The sequence below is a fragment of the Microcebus murinus genome, chromosome 10 (assembly GCF_040939455.1).
Source record: "Microcebus murinus isolate Inina chromosome 10, M.murinus_Inina_mat1.0, whole genome shotgun sequence".
NCBI classification, from domain to species: Eukaryota; Metazoa; Chordata; class Mammalia; order Primates; family Cheirogaleidae; genus Microcebus; species Microcebus murinus.
The window spans coordinates 77,676,878-77,698,828 of NC_134113.1; the positions used below are offsets into that span (position 1 = coordinate 77,676,878).

Below are 21,951 nucleotides of genomic sequence, written 5' to 3' on the forward strand. Positions count from 1 at the left end.
TTTTAAATAAAAAACATTTTAATGAACAGAACTTTAGGAAATGTAGAAAATGGATGGAAAACACCTTTCCTCTGTGTCAAGGGAATCAAAATTTCCTTGTATGAAGGAAGAAATGGGGCCCACACTGAAAAAGTAGTCATTTTGAAGTTGCCTTGAATTTACTCTTTCTCATTTAACTGTCCCTTTGTGAGGTGAGTTAATTTAATTTTCATAGCCCTTGACAAAGTGCTACATTGTAACACAAAGTCCCACAAATCCATCTTATGAGTTCCTGATTTTAAGTTCTATAAAATTAAGGTTAGAACCCTAACACAGTTGATCTTAACCTTCAACATTATATTTATCTCTCAGGATGTTCTATAAACTTTCCCTAGTCATGATCCCTTTATGAATCACCTAAGTTTAAGAAATCTGTGCAGGCCGGGCGTGGTGGCTCACGCCTGTAATCCTAGCTCTCTGGGAGGCCGAGGCGGGCGGATTGCTCGAGGTCAGGAGTTCGAAACCAGCCTGAGCAAGAGCGAGACCCTGTCTCTACTATAAATAGAAAGAAATTAATTGGCCAACTAATATATATAGAAAAAATTAGCCGGGCATGGTGGCATATGCTTGTAGTCCCAGCTACTCGGGAGGCTGAGGCAGAAGGATTGCTTGAGCCCAGGAGTTTGAGGTTGCTGTGAGCTAGGCTAACGCCAGGGCACTCACTCTAGCCTAGGCAACAAAGCGAGACTCTGTTTCAAAAAAAAAAAAAAAAAAAAAAAAGAAATCTGTGCAACATTTCTCTCAACTGTCATTATTGACAGCATGTCTCCTAAAACATTAGGAGACTCTCACATCATTTGTCTTTGCTGCCACCCAGCACGCAAAGCAGCATGTGTTGTCACCAATGAAGCATTAGGTAGCAGTTAAATTAAACACTACATCAGTACTATAAAATGCTACATCAGTACTATGAAATTTACTTACAAATCATGGGTATGAGGGACACACCTCCTTCATATATAAGAATATTCTTTTAGAGTAATCAAATCTTAAAATTCTAAGTTTAAGGAACTCCTCTGTCAATGGGTACGTTAAACTTTATTAACTGGCAGCATATTTAACTTAACCAGTGGTCTTCAAAATTCTATAAAAATGGTTCATTTTAAAAGATATGTGCTTCACAGTGTCTCTCTCAGTGTTCTGCATACAAAGCCACTTAATTAATACTCGTCAATTAATAGTCAGACCCTACAGAAAAGAATAAGTCAAATGCTCAAAGTTAAATCTTATTTACATTTTAAAGATCAAAAACTAAGGTGATTCTGTTATATTATGTCCTATTATGTCTAGTGCTATGCTGTGAATAAAATGTTATTTTACAAATATTTTGTTTTCTAGACCTGTATTGCTACTCATGAATCTAATGGGATTGATATCATCATTGCTTTGATTCTAAATGACATAAACCCTCTTGGTAAATACCGGATGGACTTGGTGCTCCAACTAAAGGTAGTGTAAATTCACCATTCAGGCAGGGAAAGTTATGTTTTCTATGGCATAAAACTCCCTTTCAGAGTTGATTTTTGTAAAAAGCAAGATATTATCATGTTTTCAGCTAGTCAATTGACAGAACGGGATAGTGAAAGCACCATGCTCACTAAATTCCCGATAAAATGGAAATTAACTTTGAGGCCATGTTCAATAGCAGGATACTTTACTAGAAATTCTTCAAGCAGCTACTTTGTTTTCTTACTTCCTCTCTGTTCTTATTTTATATTTTTCATTATATAGAGAAGCAAAAGGAGCTGAACATTTACTATACCATATATTTTTAATTCACCTTGACTACAGAATTCCATTTAGCAAGTCACAATTAATTAGACAAAGTCAAAGGAGTGCTGCATTTTAATTTTATGACTCTCTTCTTTCTGAAAGTTGTTCTCTTTTACATTAAAATTTTATTTTTCCCCCAAATACTTTATGTGATAGCCACACTCCTTTTAAGAGGTTCCTTTAATTTAAGCCTTGTGTACACTTCTCAGCAGTTCCATTTGTCAGAGCTCAGGAGCACAATAACATTTTTTTAAAAAGTGATTTTAGTTCAAATGGAAATAGACAAATGAATATACAGGAAACTTTGTAAATCCCAAATGCTAAGGCATGTTATTCAATTGAGATGAATTATTAAAGATGACATTATTGTGTTTAGTATTAAGCAGATAAAAAAATCATTGGTTAAATACAATTTGTCTGTAAAGCGAGGTGTATCCAATATTATAGGGAATATATCATTAAGTTTAACTTTGTATGAGTAAATTTATGACCAAGAAGAATAGGAATGATATTTTTGTAATTCTTTATCTAAACATAGCTTTAGGTATACAATGGAATGTACATATATCTTACTTATGTGAAGATTGTGCTAACGGGTCTTAGTAAGCAAATGCTTCCTTTAATAGAAGACATGAGTTTTTAACTTTTTACTGTTTTCATTTCCAGTATGTATGTTCTTTGGATCTTTCTATTCATAGATGAGAATGAAGGTGATCCTTATGTAGGGTGTACTTGTGCCATTTGCTTATTAGCATCAAGCTTCAGTTACTAAAACCAGCCTAGGCTTATAGGATAGTCAGCTTAATTTATTAGAAAAAATTTTTTTATTTTATCTTAAATTCATCTTTAACTATAATTTATAAAGAAACAACATACAGAGGCCTTGATCTTTGGCTTTTAAAATCCTTCATTTGTTTAAAGGCTATACCTTTAAATGTCATTTTTAATTAATATAACTTAATGGGAGCAAATACTGAATGACTCACCAATTTAAAGTATAGGCATACAGATTTACAAATCCAAACCTATATAAAAAAATGAAATGATGGGGTATGACTTAATAGCACAAAGATATTCTTAGTTATTTAAATACAAATACTTTTGAAAAAATTATTTAAATTTTATTTATTTCAATAAGTAAAATTTATTTATACCTTTTAAAATATGATAGTTGGATAAATAAGCTATGTCTACAAGACCAAATATTGTATGGACTTGACTTGAAATATTTAGAGTATAGTTTTTTTACTTAAAGAATACGATGAGTATACCTTTCTAAACCATCTATGAGGTTTTGTACATGTTGATAACATGAGAACAATGTCTGTAAGACTGAATGACATATATACTGGCAAATTTGAGGGGTTTCAATGAGTAGGATGCTTGAAGTAATAAATTCTCTGTAACATAGAGATGCCGTATTAAAAATATTAAGATTTTATGAATTCAATTGCTAAATCATCCATAATTTTGAGTATACTTTATATACTCATTTAATATAATTAGTATACTTTATATACTCATAGAATCTTTAATAAGATTCTATGAATTTTTTGTATATTTATCTTGTCCTTACTTTTTATTTTCATTTACATAAGTAAGCTGTGAATATGATGTGCTTAATTTGTAAATAGGTAGGTTTTTTGTTTTTTTTTTAAGATTCTGATTTCTTTTAGAAGAAAATCCCCTAAAACCACTGACACTTCCATTTGATTTTTCAGTATATATAGACTCTTATACTTTCAAATTGATTCATATTGCAGTAGGTCATTTACAAGATTTCCATTCTTCTGACGTAGTATGAAAAAGAAGATTGGTTAGAAAAAAAATACCATATTGCCAATAGCATTCTGAAATTGGATGTATTTTTAAGCTATCACGTATTGGGCCTACTGAGAATGGGTCATTAGAAAGCTCTGTTAGTGATGCCAAGGTTTTAGCTTGGAAATCTATGGAGGTCTGTTCAGATCACTCTAAGGATTTAAGCTCTCCACTAACACTGGAACCTTCCTTTTTTGGTATGTTGTTTATATGGGATACTATATTATAGAAGTGGATTTGGGGATTGGTACAAATCTGCAAAAAATAAAAATAGAACAGAAAAAGATAATACTTCCCCTCCCACCCCAAAGTACTAAAATTTTTTCATGATGGTTTAGTGACATTGGTGTCACAATCATTGTCTTCATCATCATTATTGCTAATATAGGTTGCTTAAGATGATCTTTAGGCTGTACTTCCAAGAGAAAAAAATAGTTGGGTAGAATTTGGTATTAAAACTATGCAGTGGAATTAATTTGCACAACCTTAGCAAAATTTGTGTGGTGATTGTCTACCTAGATTGAACACTGATTCAGTATAATTTTTTATTCTATAAGATGTTAGCTTTGAGTCACTAGAAGTATCTTAAAGGCAGTTGCCTTAACTTCTTTTGTACTGCTATCACAGAATGTATGTGGAGGTTTAAGATTTTTATCTAAATGAATATTGTAAAAACACTGCAGAAATATCTCTTGGATATATTTTATTATCTTGCAACTTGACAAATTTCTATGACATTGCTAATAAAAGCACAGTGTAAAGAAACATCTTTCAAATGTTTGGGGTATTGTGCTTTCTGTAGCAAGACTTTCTATGACTCTGTGGTACCTATTTTGGATTATAAATTGTTATCAGAAACATTTTTGATATCTATAGGCGAAAATGTTTGAGACAACATATTATTACACCAAATTAGAACACATCAAAAACAACATAAGCTATTTTCATCCTCCAATAAACAAAAATAGAAAATATTATTCTTCCACAACCTAGATGGTAAACATGTTGCATATATACTGCAAATTTATATTATATTTCTTTTTTTTTTCTTTAAATGGATCAGGAAGCAGAATATATTATATTTCTGACTCATAAATTTAGATTAATTCTAATTATTGCTCAGATTTATTTAAAGTTTTAATTTTCTAATATATATTGGTATTTCATCTTAAAAACAATTTTTCTAAATTCTTTAAATTATATACTATTTCTGTAAAATATGTCATTGATCCTTGTTCACCTTATTTTCTTGTTAAAAATGTCACCATAGACATGCCTATTTAGGAAATAGTGAAGAAAAATACGATTATTCTCTAGTGTAGTATATAGTAAATCAATGTTGCATTTAAAGCACCTTTTCACCGATATTTAAAATATCCCTTGTAACACGTCTCTCATGACACATTAATTTTATTTTGTGTCGACAATGAAGTAAAACATTCTGTTTTAAAATCTTAAAAGGCAAAAGAAATTAGCAGTTTTAAATTCTATTTGATTAAAAAAAAAAACAGCCCTGGTAATCTCAATTAAAACAAATGCAGGGGATCGTTAATCCATGAAATAGACTTTGCCTGCGCATTAACTCAATCTGTGTCTACAGAACAATGCCTCCAAGCTTTTGCTGGCCATTATGGAAAGCAGACATGACAGCGAGAATGCGGAAAGAATTCTCTTTAACATGAGACCCAGGGAACTGGTAAGAGAACTTTTAAAAGCTGTATTAATAATGTGTAGCCTAAAAGGGACAATTTTACATTATGCACGTCAGAAAAAAAAGTCTAGCGACTTTCACTGCTCTACCAAGGTGTAATGATGGGACATCATGGCCTAAAAGCATTACGCATTCTTCAAAAGGCCCTGTGATAGCAAAGGCGCCTTGTGGCTTCAGGGATTGTATCCACTCCAAGCACTTTTCTTAACCAAATTGTCAGTCTGCTAAATTATATGCGAATGTGTTTCGCCAGAAAAAAAAGTTGTCTTTGCTTTAATATTAATAGTTTCTTGGCATATATGAGGAAGGCGTGTAAAAAAAATGTTTGTACCTCTCAAAAATTTTATTTATACCTCTTTCTGAAAAATAGAACTAAAACCAGTGTCGTTTGTAGTTATTCTTTTGGCGGAATGTTGTATGATGCTTGGCCTAGAGGAAATTGTGCAGAGCCTTGATGGAGATTCCACAGAGATTGTTTGTTTGTTTGTTTTTGAGACAGAGTCTCGCTTTGTTGCCCAGGCTAGAGTGAGTGCCATGGCATCAGCCTAGCTCACAGCAACCTCAAACTCCTGGGCTCAAGCAATCCTCCTGCCTCAGTCTCCCGAGTAGCTGGGACTACAGGCATGCACCACTATGCCCGGCTAATTTTTTTTTCTATATATATTAGTTGGCCAATTAATTTCTATTTATAGTAGAGATGGGGTCTCGCTCTTGCTCAGGCTGGTTTTGAACTCCTGACCTCGAGCAATCAGCCTGCCTCGGCCTCCCAGAGTGCTAGGATTATAGGCGTGAGCCACCGCGCCCGGCCTTGTGCTTGCCTCTTTACCTGCTGACTCTCCCACTGGAGGGGAAGCTCCTTGAGGGTGGATACCATGTCCTGCCCACTGCTGCATCCTCGGGGCCCAGTACAACATTCGGCGCCATGTCTCCTCGTTACCTAGTGGGCGCTTAATAAATAACGGATGCTTAGCAGGGTTCCAGATTCTCCTAATTCATGGGATCTTTGGCATTATCAACATTCAAAAATCAAATTTCCCAAGGGAAAGGGGAATATTGTAGGAAAATTCTTAACATCTTCATTTAAATAAAGATGGTTTCCAAGGCCATTTTCATTTAGAATCCCCTTCTACCCTTTGGAGTCTCATGAAGCTTCCCCGTTTTTACTTATACTTCATCAACGAGTTAAAATGGATATTGTTTGTGGCATTTCAAGCCTCACCGTTTTTTGCCGCTAGGTGGATGTGATGAAGAACGCCTACAACCAAGGACTGGAATGCGATCATGGGGATGATGAGGGCGGAGATGATGGTGTTTCTCCAAAAGATGTTGGACACAATATCTATATTCTGGCCCATCAGGTATCACATTTTATGTCTTTATTTTATTTTTGCTCGTCCTGTCGATCATGTTTTATGTCAGTGGCTTGTTGTGGTATTTTCAAGTTTCGGTCCCTTCCTTTATTCAGTGCTTGCTGTCCTAGGTCTGGGCTAAAGAGAAGAGCAAGCTCCCAGGATGCCTGATTGTGCACCCCAGGGAATGCTAGAGGGACAAGCCACAGGAAAACAATACTCAGCACCCAAAACTGTCAGGCCAAGAGGGAGGAGGCAGGTGCGGGCCAGAGCCCCAGCAGCAGGCAAACCACGGCTACAAAGAGAAGTCCCAAAGGAGAGGGGAAGAGAGGCTTATGGGAAGGGAGCCTGAAGGAAGGGGTACCTCAGGTCGCACCAGGACAGAGCTGGCAGGCAGCCTCTTGGCCTCCTTGATGAATTATAGATGGACATGCTTTCTGCAGAAGCCTCAAAGTGGCAGCCTCTAATTGATTTCCACTGGACTTCTAACAAAGACGAGGCTAAATTTTAAATTCTCTTGGAGGAATTGTTTCCATTTTATAAGTTACAGAAACAGGTGCCTGAGGAGTGTCATTCGAGAAGTTTAATTCCATTAACATTAACACGAAGGGCAACTTTAAATCTGCGTCTTCGAATGCAGATTTGTTTAGAGGTGAAAAGTAGTAAATGTACATTTGCTGGTTTGATTTTGTCTGTAATAGCTCCCCCACTTTTACAGAATGAAGTTCAAACTTTGTAGATGTTCATAATCTTTCTTTATCACCATTTCCTCCCACTGGTGTTCTCTCCCTTCTCCCCTGCCCCATCAGTTGATTGAATAAACATTGGTAGTTATAAGGTCAGATTCTGAGTAGATTTCTTTTTAAAGGATGCTCTTTGGAACTTTCTCATCCTCTCCTCTACTTTTTATATCACCAGCTAATGTATGTGAACTTGGGTACAATTTTTACAAAAGCTCCTGGAAAGGAGTCAGATTCTAAAAGATACTAACAAAAACTGCTTTTGTTTTTATGATAAAGTTAGCTCATTGAGAAAATTTTAAGATTTCTCATAGTCTATCCAAGTGCATGTATTTAATATATAGTAGAAAGAGGTAAGGGAAGATGAGCTTGAAAGACAAAAGGGCATTTTGGAACTGAGGGGTTAAGGAACTGAAAGCCAAGATAAAGGACACGTTGAAGGAAGCAGAAAATTGGAGAATTGGAATGTGGAAAAGCTGTCATTTTAGAGAGAAAGGAGAAATCACATGATAAGAATTGAGTCAAGCTAAAAGAGAAATGACCACGGATTGAATGTGAGTGGAAGGAAAAAACTCCCAGGCTGAGAATTAAAGTCATATTGGCTATCAGAATGAACACAGAAACATGGTGACACAGTTATGTGTACAGAGTCAGAGAGATACTTTAGAATGTTAGGGCGGAATGAGCAGTAATAAGTTTTAGAAGAAGGAATTAGGCGATTACAGTCACTTCTGTTTTCTTTAGTGAAAACTAGTCTTGCTCTGTCTGGGGAGATCGTCCCCCTGTGCACGTGAGCAGCTCCGTGAACGGGGCCTGACCACGAAGCTGTTAAGTGAACAAACAGACCTGCTGAGCTTGCCCTGCAACCAGCAGACTGGCAGATGCTTGGGTGCAATCACCCTACATCCGTGGAGAAGTTTAAAAAAAGCAATCTCAGATCACCGCTATATGAGGAGTAACAATTAAAATGTCAAGGTCAAGAAAAGACTTATATGAGGTCACTTCAGTTTTACGCAGACGAAGTATAAGAGTAGAGGATACAAGTTTTTAAAAAGGCTAAGTTGCATGTTGAGAAGAAAGGAGAAAGAGGATAAAGAATGTAAGAGTTGGTCATAGATGGAAAGATGATACAAAAAAAAATTATATAAAGTAGCCTGTATATGAAGGAAGTTAAAAATGAACACAGCATTTTGATGGATTTGAGTTTGTTAAAGTGCTTGAAGAGGAGAATAGATATATTTAAAGATGAGGGTGGAATCATCCCAGGAGCAGAAATTCAGAAGAATTAGAAAGGCAACAAGGGGTTAAAAACAACTTATTGAAAGGAGCAGAGAAGACAATGGAAGTGAAAATGGCTTGAGTGAATATATAGAGGCTTTTTTTTAAACTTCCCCAAACCAAAATATTGGAAAAGCGGTATTTTGCAGAGCAGCGAAGGTACGATATAAAGGTACATAAACAAAGCCAGGCTTCAGGGACAGAGAGAACAAAGATCAAGCTGAGTAAAGAGAAGAAGGAAATTCTGAATTTCCAAATACTTTAAGCCTTGTGATTAAACTATAAGAGTTTATATGAAATGAGTGTCCATTTGAGTCCCTGTTAGAACTCAAAGAGGGTATAGGAATGGAAAATATGTGGGCCAGTTGTATGTAACTGACAGCGTAGAGTTAAACGATTATCTGCTTACTTTATTATAGTGACACAAGAATTGTTACCTTGCCGCCTTATAAAATGTATTCTTTATGGGGTGACTCCTCCCTACCAATTTTTCATGAAAAATTATCAGCTCTCACGGTAAAAGGCCCACTGTGTTCTGTTGATTTTTCTACAAGTGACTCTTTTGGCTTTCTCTAGGCTGGGATATTATATTTGGTTTCTTGGGAGGCCAACCATGGTTACCAAGTTCCTTGTGAACTGTTACCTGAATAGCTCCCACACCAAGGCACAAATGCAAATGAGCAGTGGTCCTAAGCTTTGCTTTAGAAGTGGCCGTGTTGTTGTGCTACGGGGGTTTGAGCAAGTCAAGGTTTCACTATTTTTATTGTGGATATGGAATCATTTGGCTCCTAAACGCAAATGACCATGCAGCTTGGTTTCTGCCTTTGCAGGGGTCAGTGATTCCAAAACCAAGATGCAACTTCCTCCTTGTTTTACTATAATCATCTTTTGCACAGACAGTTTATTCTGGTGCTCTCAGACTTTCAATTTTTGTTGTTATTCTTTTCATGGTAGTGAAGTAGTTCTGCTTTTTCTGCCATGACATCCTTTTGGCCCTTCCTGTGGTTGGTGTTACAAGAAGCAAATAATGCTTCTTGTAAGTGTCTTGTCTGATCTACATAAAACTATAAATACATCAAAAAGGGAGTTTCTTAACTTCTAATACTATGGTGTCAGGCTGAGAATTTCCTTAAAATTCAGCTAAGTGTCCTTTTTTGACCCTGTCTTTTGTATGCTATTGTATTCCCCTCTGCCCCATCTCTCTGCTCTAGTCTTGTTCTTTTATATTCTGGGTTCTTCCTGTTCCTTCTTCTCTTTATTCTTGCTATCTGTAGAAACAGTCACTGCCCACAGTCTGAAGCACTGTTCGTTACTTTGTATATGTTACTTTAATATATGTTAACCCATATTGGTTCTGTGGTCCCACGTAGCAATTTCTGTCTTTTTGTATAAGACCCTTCATTTAATGCCCACCTAGAGTAAGAAATATATGAAGAAATGTTATATGCTTTGCAGGATGAGGAAAAGTATTAGATACCAACCTGTGAAAAGGAAAAATAACTCCTGGATCATAAGGCCAGAAAGAATGGATCACTTTAATTGGTTGTATAAAATTATTTTCAAAATACAGGCTTGAAAAATTTTTATGAGCATTTTCTCATATCACTAAATGGTCTTTGAAAGTGTAATTTTAATGTCTATATAATTGTTCATCATTTGAATGTACTATAATTTATTTAATCACTCTTTATTGTTAGACATTTAGGTTTCTAACATACTTCATATTATAAATTATGATATTATTAACATCCTCATACATTAATCTTTATCTGCTACACTGATTATTTCCCTTGGGTAAATTCCAAGAAGTTTAATTACCGGGTCACAGAGTAGTAACTACTTTATGGTTCTTGATGCATATTGGTAAATTTTTTTCACAGTTTATGATGGTACTTACCTTACTGAATCCTAAAATTATTACCATTTAAAAAAATTTTTGCCAAACTGATAGTGTTTGGAACATAACGATTACTCCACAAATGTTTGTTGAGTGAATTAATGCATGACAAATGAAAGGGAAATCATGTTTTGATTCACATTGTGTGGATTACTAGTAAAATGGATTATCTTTTGGTCATTTGTATTTCTTCTGTGAATTACTTGAAAATGTATTTATCCCTTCTTCTATTGGGGTTCATTTTTATCGTACTGAATTTTATTATAATTAAGGATAATAGCTCTTTGTCCATCATATTAGTTATATCTACTTCTTCTTGATTCACTGGCTTTTAATGTTTTGATGATCTCATAATTTTCTTTTACCACCTTGAAATCAGATAAACACTCCCCTAGATTTTCTTCTAGTGCACAATCAATTCAGTTTTTGTATATAATTATATAATCTTTCCATATTATAATGCAGAAATAATAAGAAAATAAGTTCTGATGCTAATTCATCTCTAAAGACATATTCCAAGATTTAGTGTAACAGCAAATCCCTACAAACATATTAGGGCAAGGTTTATAGGAATGACATGAGGGTAGTGTAAAGCATGTGCCACAGAGAAAGCTTTAGTAGAAGAGATGGGGCCAAAATCCAAACCACCTTCAGGGCCAGTCAGGGCATGTGAATGAGTAATCTGGGTACAGGTGGAGCTGGTACAGTCTGATGCCCCTCCTCCGAAGCAGGGAGCCATTACTCACTTCTGCTGATTTGCAAATTGGGATTGCAGGACCTGGATTTCCACTTTTTCCAATATTTCAAAAGAAGCCTGAATTTTGAAATTTTTTAAAAATGTGGAAATCTTCTAACTCTTAAAAGTTGGCAACTTATTCAAGATTTTTACAAACACTGAGCAGACCAAACCTCACTGGCATGCCGAATTCAGCCCTTGAGCCTTTAGTTTACCACTTATGGAGTAAAGGAGTTAAATTCATTGCTCATTCATTCATTCAAGTGCACAGATGCGTTGAGTGCTTACTAAATGCCAGGCACTGTGCCAGGTACTAGCAATGCAGCAGCAGAGAAGATCAACAACAGATCAGCTCTCAGGGAATTCACATTCTGGCTGGGAGCATGAAGAGTAGACAAACAACTCTAGTAAAATGGACAATCCATTTTACTGGATAGTCCATTTTACTGGTTTACTAGAGTAGACAAAAGACAGCAGATACCTATGCAGTGAATGAGAATAGGTGGTGGTGAAAAACAGTAACTGGATGCTCCCAGAAATTTGTTGATCTAGAGAGTTTTCTTTGAGGGGCTGAAATTGGAGCTAGATCTAAGTGAAAACACAAAAGCCAGTAGTATGAAATGGTGGGGGGACGGCTTTTAGGGTAGCATCCCAGTGGCTTAAAGGTGGTAATGAGCTTGGTATGTTTAAAGGAGCAAAAGAAGACCTACATAGCTTGACCACTACCTGCCAAATCAGCTGTTAGTCCTTGAATATTATACTAAATCACATACAATTCAGCTCAGGTTCATTTTTATAAGACAACATTTATTGACATCTATGTCAGGCATTATGCTAGTTGCTAAAATGGAAAGATGAATGAAGATATAATCAAGAAGCTTATGATGAGGTGTATATAAGGGAGACAGAAAAATCATTGTAATTTAATGTAGTCGTATTACAGTGAAGGCATACACAAAATGCACTTCCCCTGGAAATCAGGAGAGGCTTCATGGAAGAGGTGACACCTGAACTGAATCTTGAAGGCTAGAAAGATTGGGGAAGACATTCTAGGCAGAAGGATACAGCTTCTGAAAAAAATGCACCAAAGATATTTTGGAGAGGAACTTCTTTTGGTAATATGGTTAGGGATCCTCTGTGGTATTGACTTACATCTTTGCATGAAATGACTTACAATAATCTGAATTGAGTAAGCATCTTGGGTAACTGTAATGACTCTGATTGTAGGCACTTAACAAATGTTGCACAAATGAGTGAATAAATGAAGAATGAATGAATGTCAAGGATGTGATATATTCTAAAGCTTTGATATTATATAGTTTAAGTATTATAATTTAAAAAGAGTATAAAGATATTTTCCTATTATCATTATCCCCATGATTTAAGGTAATGATAATTTCTGCCACTGAAGTATAAATTCCTTGTGTCCAGATACATCTTTTATTTTGTTCTGTTCCTATGCCAACTACAGTACCTATAATATAGTAGATGCCCAAGAAGAGTTTGGGGGAATAACTTCTTGCAAAAATGCATGCGTGCTGACAATATTTTATATAATATAGGCACTATATAAGATTAATAGAATCCTACAAAGCTGATATTATTAAATAGCATTCTGACAGTCAAGGATCTTACTCAACTGCTATTGACTTTCTTTTTAGTTTTATACCTCACTCTTGTCAGTAAACTCTATGTGGACAGGACCCTATAATATCTTCCCTCTTGCAAGGCACTTTTCTTATTTTTGTTCATGATGCCATCTTTCTTCCGAATTAATAGAATATCTCCTCCTATTGTTAAAACTCATTATAGTATTACCTTAGTTCCTTTAAAATCCAGATTGAGATCTACCTACCCCATTTCCTAGATAAATTCCAACCAACAACAATCTTTTCTTTGTTTTGAATTCTTACGTTTGGTATGTTCACCCAAAACCATGTACATAATTTTACACTAGCTTATGTTGTATATTATCCTACAATTGTTCTTTAATTGTTTCATATATGTAGGTCTTGGCGACTTAATTAGTAGTAGATTCACAAAATCTGGGCAACCACAAGACCGCATTTTCAAAAAAGAATCTTTTCCACAAAGAAAAAATATAGTGAGAAAAAATACCTAGATGTTATATAATAGATTTATACATTGACTGCCAAACTCAAAAATAATTTTTTTCCCTTGGGGCCATGGTGTTTTATTACCAAAATAGAATAAAAACTTTAAAAACAAAATGATCCTTTCTAATTTAATGAACATTTTATTTTTTATTGTTTTCTATGCATGAGTTATATGCAATTAAATTGTCGATATTATTTGTAACAGTAAGAACATCAACAAGTAAGACTGTCACGAACCAACTGCAGGGTTTTGCCTGGGGGGCCACCCATCACGTAACATGCATGCTACTGCATGGTAGTGCTGCCTGCGCACCACATGGCTCCCAAGGTAAAGAGACGTGTGAGTTACATATGCTTCAGAAGGCTCCGGGCTCAAAACTAGCATGAGTTAAGTACAACTCACATGGCAGTTAATGTATTAAATCTTCTAATAGGTACTTACATATTTTCACTAAGCAACTAAGAATCCTTGGGTTACAGCCATTTAAATGACCTCTCAGATTCATGGTTAATGGGAGCAATAAAACATGCAATCTAGGAAATGGATTGAAATTGGACTCTGTAATTGTTAGTTTGGTGTAAGAATCATGAAGACAGGTTCAGTGGAAGCAATTATTTTTTTGCTTAACATCCTATGTTTGTTAGATATATATTTATTTCCGAATGACATAATTCTTAGAGCATCAGTCTGGATTCTAGCAACATAGAAGGCTGTTGCTATGTCTGTGACTTTTGTCTGCTCTGACTTCGACTTTATCCATTGAATTCAAAGTTTATTGGGAGAGCTAGAGATATCACACCCTGGCACTGTTATCCTATTCCTAACCAAAGCCAATATCTCTTTCTTAACTTTCTGGAGAGAGAGCAAGAGAGAGAGAAGGGATGATAAGAATGGTCATGGTGTTATAAGGATTATACAACTCACGTATATTTAACTTATGTCATGCTGAAGATATTTTCTAAATATCCTGATAGTCTTAATTAATCAATTTTTTTTCTTTAAAAATTCTATTTCTGCCGGGTGTGGTGACTCATGTCTATAATCCTGGCAGTTTGGAAGGCCAAAGCTGGAGGATTGTTTGAGGCCAGGAGTTTGAGACCAGTCTGGGTGACATAGCAAGGTGTGGTCTCTATAAAGTATTAAAATTAGCCAGGCCTGGTGGCATGCACCTGTAGCCCCAGCTATTCAGGAGACTGAGGCAGGAGGATTGTTTGAGCCCAGGATTTCAAGGTTGCTGTGAGCTACGATTGTGCCATTGTATTCCAGCCTGGGCAACAGAGCGAGACCAAGTCTCAAAAAAAACTTTATGTTTCATAACTACAATTGCTTGATTGAACAACATTCATTTTAAGAGAGATGCATATAAATTACTCTAGCTAAATTTTAATTTATACTGAAATCATGTGAAATGTATATATCACTCAGACTACTTAAAATGCTTTCCTTAGAGACTTTTGCTGTTCACCTCTTTGCAGCTTCTATTTTCTTATGCTAATATATAGTAATCAGCACTGCTTCATTTACTTTATTTGTAGAAGCAGAAGGGTGGGTTTGTAATTGGATACATAACTTCCATCTCTAATATCTTGGAAGGGTTTTAACTAACTTAGGATTACTTCATCTTTATTGTTGCTTATAGTACAGAAAGTAGAAAATACAGCTGGATTTTTCAACTCACAGAGGCACTTGTAGCTCAGTAATATGTTGGCTAGAATATTGTACCAAGAATATTGTGCAAACAGCTTAGCTGTTATTCACCCATGCACCCTATATTTTCCGTAGGTGTTATTGATGTCACTCAACTTCTCTGACTTCAGCTTTCTCATCTATAAAAATATGATGGGTACTCATTAGCTATGTTTGCAAAGTAAACCCTCAGAGACCTATATGAACACTGGAGAGTAGTGAGACGTGATGGCTCTTTTACTAGATTAGATTGTGTTTGAAATGATGTAATGGAATAACTAACCAGCTATCATATAGTTATGTATTTATTTATACCTTGTCTACTTATAAAGGAAATTTACGGCTGAACAAGAAATGTACATGTATAATTAGACTGTTAGAATATATGATCAACTGTCTTGAGAAGGAAAGGGGCTCCAAGTATGCTAAGGGTCTTGGCTAATATTTTTACTGCTTATCAGTTACTGGTAGCTCTGAGCTTCTTGGGAACCAAAAATATAATTAGTACCTATACTATTTGTTAATGACCAACTTTTTACTGGTATTTAATTCTAAAAGGAATTTATACAAGGGCATAGTACAACACAGTGGACAATGTTTTCTAAAATAGTTCTGCATAATACACCAGATAAAATAATGCACATAGCTGTTTTTCAGTCCTCATGGATAATGATCAAAACTTCTGAGTTATAAGCAAGAATGAATATAATTAATTTTGAAGTGGGTTTAATCCAATAGTCATTGTAAAAATAGATATTAAGTTCACTTCATAGACAAACTTTGATAATGCAGGACCTTTCCAATATGTGAACTTAGTTGAAAAAAAAACTTTTCAATATCAAGAGAGTATCATATTAAATTGCAGAAAATAGACTTATCCTAATTGCCCAGGTGTGTGAAAAACTGCTGTTCTCGGTGCTGGGGATGAAAGAATGGGCAGACAGGCCCAAATCCCTCCCCTCAATGAGCTTACATGGTAGTCAGGATGTCTCCCTCCTTGAGACCACATTTTTTGGTCCTCCTGGGGCGTATGTTCTGCAGACATCAATTGTGTGGTGAGTAGGGAATGCATGGGATATGGAAATGAGACATAGTCTCTACCACCTTGGAATGTACCTTTTGTTAAAGGAGGGAGACACGAAGACAATCACATTGCAGCAAGTCCTATGAAAAATGTGTACCTGGGCATTCTGGCATCTGAGGTTCGGAGTGTGCTTTGGTGAATGTGGCAGAGAGAGAGAGTGTGAGTGCCAGAGGGAGGCAGAGGAACAGAGAACATTGTCTCTCTGTCCTAAGTTATTTGATCATTCACTCAGCATTCAAGCATGCAAATCTGCTTCTTTAAAAAAGCTCCAGCCCAATGGCCCATAACTCTGCTCCCTTTTATAGAAAAACTGGTCAAAAGATGATATATAATTGCTATCTCCCATTCCTCTCTTCCTCTCTCTCTCTGTCTAATCTGTTTTTGCCAGGATCACATTCGCACCATGCCACCAAAACAGCTCTTGGTAAGGCCACCAGTCACTAAATCTCATAGTTGTCCTCATTCCACATCTTATTTGACTATGTCACTAACATTTGACACAGTTGGCCTGTCCCTTCTCCTTGAAATACTTTCTTCACACAGCACAAGCTCCAGGTCTTTCTGTTTCCTTCCCTGGTTCCTCTTTCTCTCACTTGCTTCTGTTAGAGGTGTTCTAGTCAGCGTGTTGTAGGATTCATCCCATGGATCTCTTGTCTTCTTAATCAATGTCCACTCTCTGGATAGTGTCATTCAGTCACATGACTGTAAACATCAGCTGTACCATGAAAAATTCCAAATTTATATCGTCAGCATGGGCCTCTCTTTTGGACACCAGACCTCTGTTTGCTCAAGATCTGCATTTGGATATCTTCATAGGCACTTCACACTTAACATATCCATAATGGAACTCTTGGTTTTCCTACCATCTATACAACTTAGATACAAACCCAGGCACTCAGACTCCAGAGCCTCGACTCCCAACGTTACTCTAACCCAAGTTGAGTTGATGCCTCTCCCATGCGTGCCCATCTCACACTGTTTACTGTGATCATAGAACATATATTACTAAATCGTGTGGTCTATTTACTTGGAGTCTCCTCTACTAGACCCCAAACTCCATTTTATTCATGAATGTCACCCAGTACGTAGTACTCTGTGTGGTACAATCAATACTTTTGGTTGATTGATTGATTGAGTAAATGAGTGACTGTTATAGTCAACAAGTACTGTAGATGACTAGAAAGGAAATGGGGTAATATTGGCTGGATTTACTGTAGAAAGCTTTGTGGAGGGCCTTACATTTTAGATGAATCTTATGGATTGATAACATTGAGATAAGTAGTCCAGGCATGGTGGTGCATACCAGCAACCCTAACACTTTGGGAGGCTGAGGCAGGAAGATCACTTGAGGCTTGAGGGTATTTGAGACCAGCATAGGCAATGTAGCAAGACCCTGTTTATACAGAAAATTAAAAAATTAGCCAGGTGTGGTGGCACGCACCTGTAGTCCTGGCTATTGTGGGAGACTGAGGTGGGAGGATCTCTTGAGCCCAGGAGTTTGAGGTTGCAGTGAGCTATGATGATGCCACTGCACTCTAGCCTGGGCTACAGAGCAAGACCCTGTCTCTAAAAAAAAAAAAAAAAAAAAGATGAGAATAACAGAGAAAGGAGAGGAAGAAAAAGGCTTTCCATTATAGGGAAAATATGCTCAGAGGCAGGGCAATATTCACCACGCTGTGTGTGTGTAAGTCAGGTTCTCTGGGGCCTTATAGCAAGAGAGAGCAGTGTGGTGCACCTGTGAGAGGTAGCTATGGAGGAACAAGTCTTATCAAATTGCGGAGGACTTCAAGTACCCAAAAATAATCCCATAGAAATATTTATTGAAATGTAACATAGCATATATTTCTGCTAACTCATTCCTGACAGTACTTAGTTCTTACTTATGTTGCCATAAAATGAATGAGACATTAACGATTTTGTAAAATGCTGAACACAATAATGCAAGGACAAATGGCACCCAAGTCTGCTGTAGAAAACATCCACCAACTGAAAAGCATTATTACAAGTCTTAGAAGGATTGTTTAATGGTTATACTTTTATTCATTTACTAATTTATTCCCTGACATTATTAAGCAAGTATTTAAAGATAAATCAATTGTGAATGAGCCCATGAGAAAACAAAATTAGCAAACACGTAAGCCAATACAAAAACACTTAACCTCAAAGCACTAAGTAATGTTCAGGATATATGTGTTTATGTATGTGTTTGCATGTATCTGCCCATAATGTTTATTGATTAACTTGTTTTTCCAGCTTGAACGTAAACAAAGAACATTTAACTATAAGTGACATTGTACCCTGCAGATACTTTGAGGAAGTATGAGATGGTTTGGAATGCCAGGATAGATGGGTCCAACCAATACTGTTTTAGTCAATAGATCTAGTATTAGGATATTAAAGTGATGTATAAAACTGGTTTCTCCTGATGTAATTAATGACCATGAGACTCATGTAGGTATGTGAGTCATACCATTAATAGTTACGGAGCAAGATTGCTCAGCCTTTGTGTTTTGTGGCTGTTGGTGCATTTTGAGTTTCAGAATTACTTATAGAGGCAAGCAAAGTGGCAGGCCATTGTGACAAAATAATGCTGGAATATCAACTGTTGGGCTCTAAAAAAAAGTTAGTCCTCCAAAAGGGAAATAGTTATCCTCAGCTAGATCAAAAAAGTTCCTTTTATGTCACAATCAAGTGATTATCTGAAATTATACAATAGGGGAAAATTCTGGAAAGTCTCTTGTCAGGATTTATGTTATCAATGATATGAGATCAATTTTAGCAATATAGAATTGATTAGTTCAAAAATTACCTTCTAGAAATGTATCTTTATGCTATTTGCCAGTTTGTGTAACTTTATCAGGGGTTTGCAAAGTGCCACATAGTAAATATTTCAGGCTTTTCAGATCATGCTGTCTCTGTTGCAAATACTCAACTCTGCCCAAAACAGCCATAGATACATGGAAACAAAAGAACCTGGTTGTGTTCAAATAAAACTTTATTTTACAAAACAGGTAGCAGACCAGATTTCACCCAGGAGCTGTACATAGTTTGCCAAACCCTGGTGTAGATGATTTTTTATATTTGAAATGTCTTTGTAAGAACTGATGGGTCACTTATTTTTAAATATTTTTCATGTTTATATTTATAATGTTTAATCCACTTTGTATAGGAGTGTAACGCACCACATACACACAGAGAGACATACACATGGAGTTTCTTTTTTTTTTGAGACAGAGTCTCACTTTGTTGCCCAGGCAAAAGTGAGTGCCGTGGCATCAGCTAGCTCACAGCAACCTCAAACTCCTGGGCTCAAGGGATCCTACTGCCTCAGCCTCCCGAGTAGCTGGGACTACAGGCATGCACCACCATGCCCGGCTAATTTTTTGTATATATATCTTTTTAGTTAGTCAATTAATTTCTTTCTATTTTTAGTAGAGATGGAGTCTCGCGCAGGCTGGTTTTGAACTCCTGACCTCGAGCAATCCGCCTGCCTCTGCCTCCCAGAGTGCTAGGATTACAGGCGTGAGCCACCACGCCCGGCCTGGAGTTTCTAACTGGATGAAAAAGAACATGCTGGACCCTAATCCTAACAGAAGTTCTTTCTTCCATTGCAGTAGTTCTGCGAGTTAAGCATTCTATAGACAGTGGAAGCCGTATGATAAATGAGAATTGACTAGCCAATGATAGGGCAGGCTTGTGTTCATTCATTAGATTAAGAAGATGAGTGAATCAGAAGTGTGAATGAATCAAGTCGAACAGATGCAGAATAGGGGAAGTGAAGCCAGAAATAATTGGAATGAGACGGATCCAGGGGACTAGTCAGAGGGCAAACCTAGGAACCATAGCTGGGGGCAAGGGTAGTTTTCCACTTACATCCAATGTGTAACCTGGGAATCACTATGTATTAAAGTTGAGGTCTAAAGCAGCGGCTCTCAAATTGTAATGCGCATCAAACTTCTGGACCCCATCCCCAGAGACCCGAATATGTCTGGGGTAGGGCCCCAAACCACTAAGAACCGTATATCCTGGATGTTCTTATTCAAGTTTTCTGTAGACTACAGTTTCAAAAAAAGCTACTCCAGACTTTTGCCCTTCTCAGCTTCCTTCCCTAATTGTCTGATAGCTGGATCACCTGACCCAGAGACAGCCTCTTCTCATTTCCTGCCCTTCCTTCTCCTTTTTTGCTTTCTACCTTGCTGGTACCAACCTAAACTGATTATTACTTATTTCATTTTTGTTAACCCCCTTCTTAGAAATTAAAAAAATTAACCTCTACTGATTGTCAATAGGAAAACAGCTTGTACCCAAACAAACAAATCATATCCCTTTCCTCCCTGAGCATGTACTCCTTGGCCCCGTAAGGCAGTGTGAGGATCCGGAGCCTGTCACTGGTCTATATGCATGTCTCTAATGACCAAACAAGAAGAGGTGGCCAGAACAGCTGGGGCACAGAAAGGGAGAGGGGCAGAGATGAGCTGAGGAGGTTAGTAAGGACAGATCAGAACATAATCTTGCTGAGGGTTTTGGACTTTATCCAGGAACAATGAGAAGCTGTTACCACTGCCCTTTCCTAAGTCCAAGCACCACTTCATCTCTAGCTGACTTAATGACTGGGAATCGCTTAACGAGAGTCAAAGTGATGTGACAGTCTTGGATAGCTCCTAGGTATAGAGTTGGTTGGTGGGCAGATGATGGTGCATTTCACAAGACTGGAGATGGAGAGGGCTTGGAGGTGGGATGGAGAGGGAAGCAGCTTGGTGCTAGACCTTTGGCATCTAAGGAGCTTGTGGGACACTGGGTTGGAGGAGTACAACAGGCAGTTGACTGCACGTGCTTGATTATCAGGAATGAGAGGTAGGCTTGGAACACAGATGTACAGAGACATGGGTGTATTGATGCTAGTTGAAATTGTGGGTGCAGACAAGCTTTCCCAGGAAAAGCAATTGGAATGAGAGGAGTTAAAGATCAAGAATGGAACCTTGAGTAACATCCAACTTTAAAGGAAAGAAGAAGGACAAGAAACCCACTGAAATGGGTTGAAAAGGACAGGTCTGAGGGAATGGGATATAAAAAGCAAAGGAGAGAGACTCCTCAAGGAGAGTAAGACCAGTGGGCCCTAAACTCAGTAGACAAGGTGCAGCTGCAAACCCGACCCCTGGCTTTGGCACTTGGCAGGTCACCAGCCGTCCACGTTGAATGGGGAGCCTGAAACTGGACAGCAGTGAACAGAATAGGCCGTGGACTTTACTACCTGAAGAGCAGGAGCACTCCAAAACGCATGTTAGAGTCAGAGAAGCAAGGATTCAAAGGAGCTGAGCCAGAGCGTCCACTTCTGATCCCTATTATCATGAGCAGAAGGAAAATGAAATATCAGTTCTGAAACCTGGAGGGGAAGAGAGAATGAGATAGACACTGGTGGCGTTACAACACAAATTGTCTCGCTGTCACTCTGAGCAATTGTATTTATACCCTAAATATACTGCAGTTGCTCTTCAGAAGAAATGTGGGGGGAGAGAGAGAGAGAGTGTTGTTTAAAATGCGCACCCCCCAAGATTTCCTGAGGCTCCCCCCCTTAGCAGGGCAGCATTCCCTGCAAGCAGTACCCATAAAGGGCTAATAGGAAATACTCACAAGGTCCAGCTTGCAGAAGCAGATCTTTATCTGCCAGACTAGGGATTTGTTTTAGCTTGTCTTGTGCCCACCCTGCGCAGCGCTCTCT

General features: G+C 37.2%; 1 protein-coding gene across 1 annotated transcript in view; it reads left to right on the top strand.

The window, feature by feature from the left end:
• The window catches only part of ITPR2 (inositol 1,4,5-trisphosphate receptor type 2), a 467,092-nt gene that overhangs the window by 317,221 nt on the left and 127,920 nt on the right, over positions 1–21,951 (top strand). Inside the window, exons 43-45 of the mRNA XM_012739535.3 lie at positions 1,378–1,488; positions 5,234–5,329; positions 6,580–6,702. Coding sequence (XP_012594989.3) covers positions 1,378–1,488; positions 5,234–5,329; positions 6,580–6,702 — 330 coding nt within the window. The remainder of the gene's footprint in view (positions 1–1,377; positions 1,489–5,233; positions 5,330–6,579; positions 6,703–21,951) is intronic.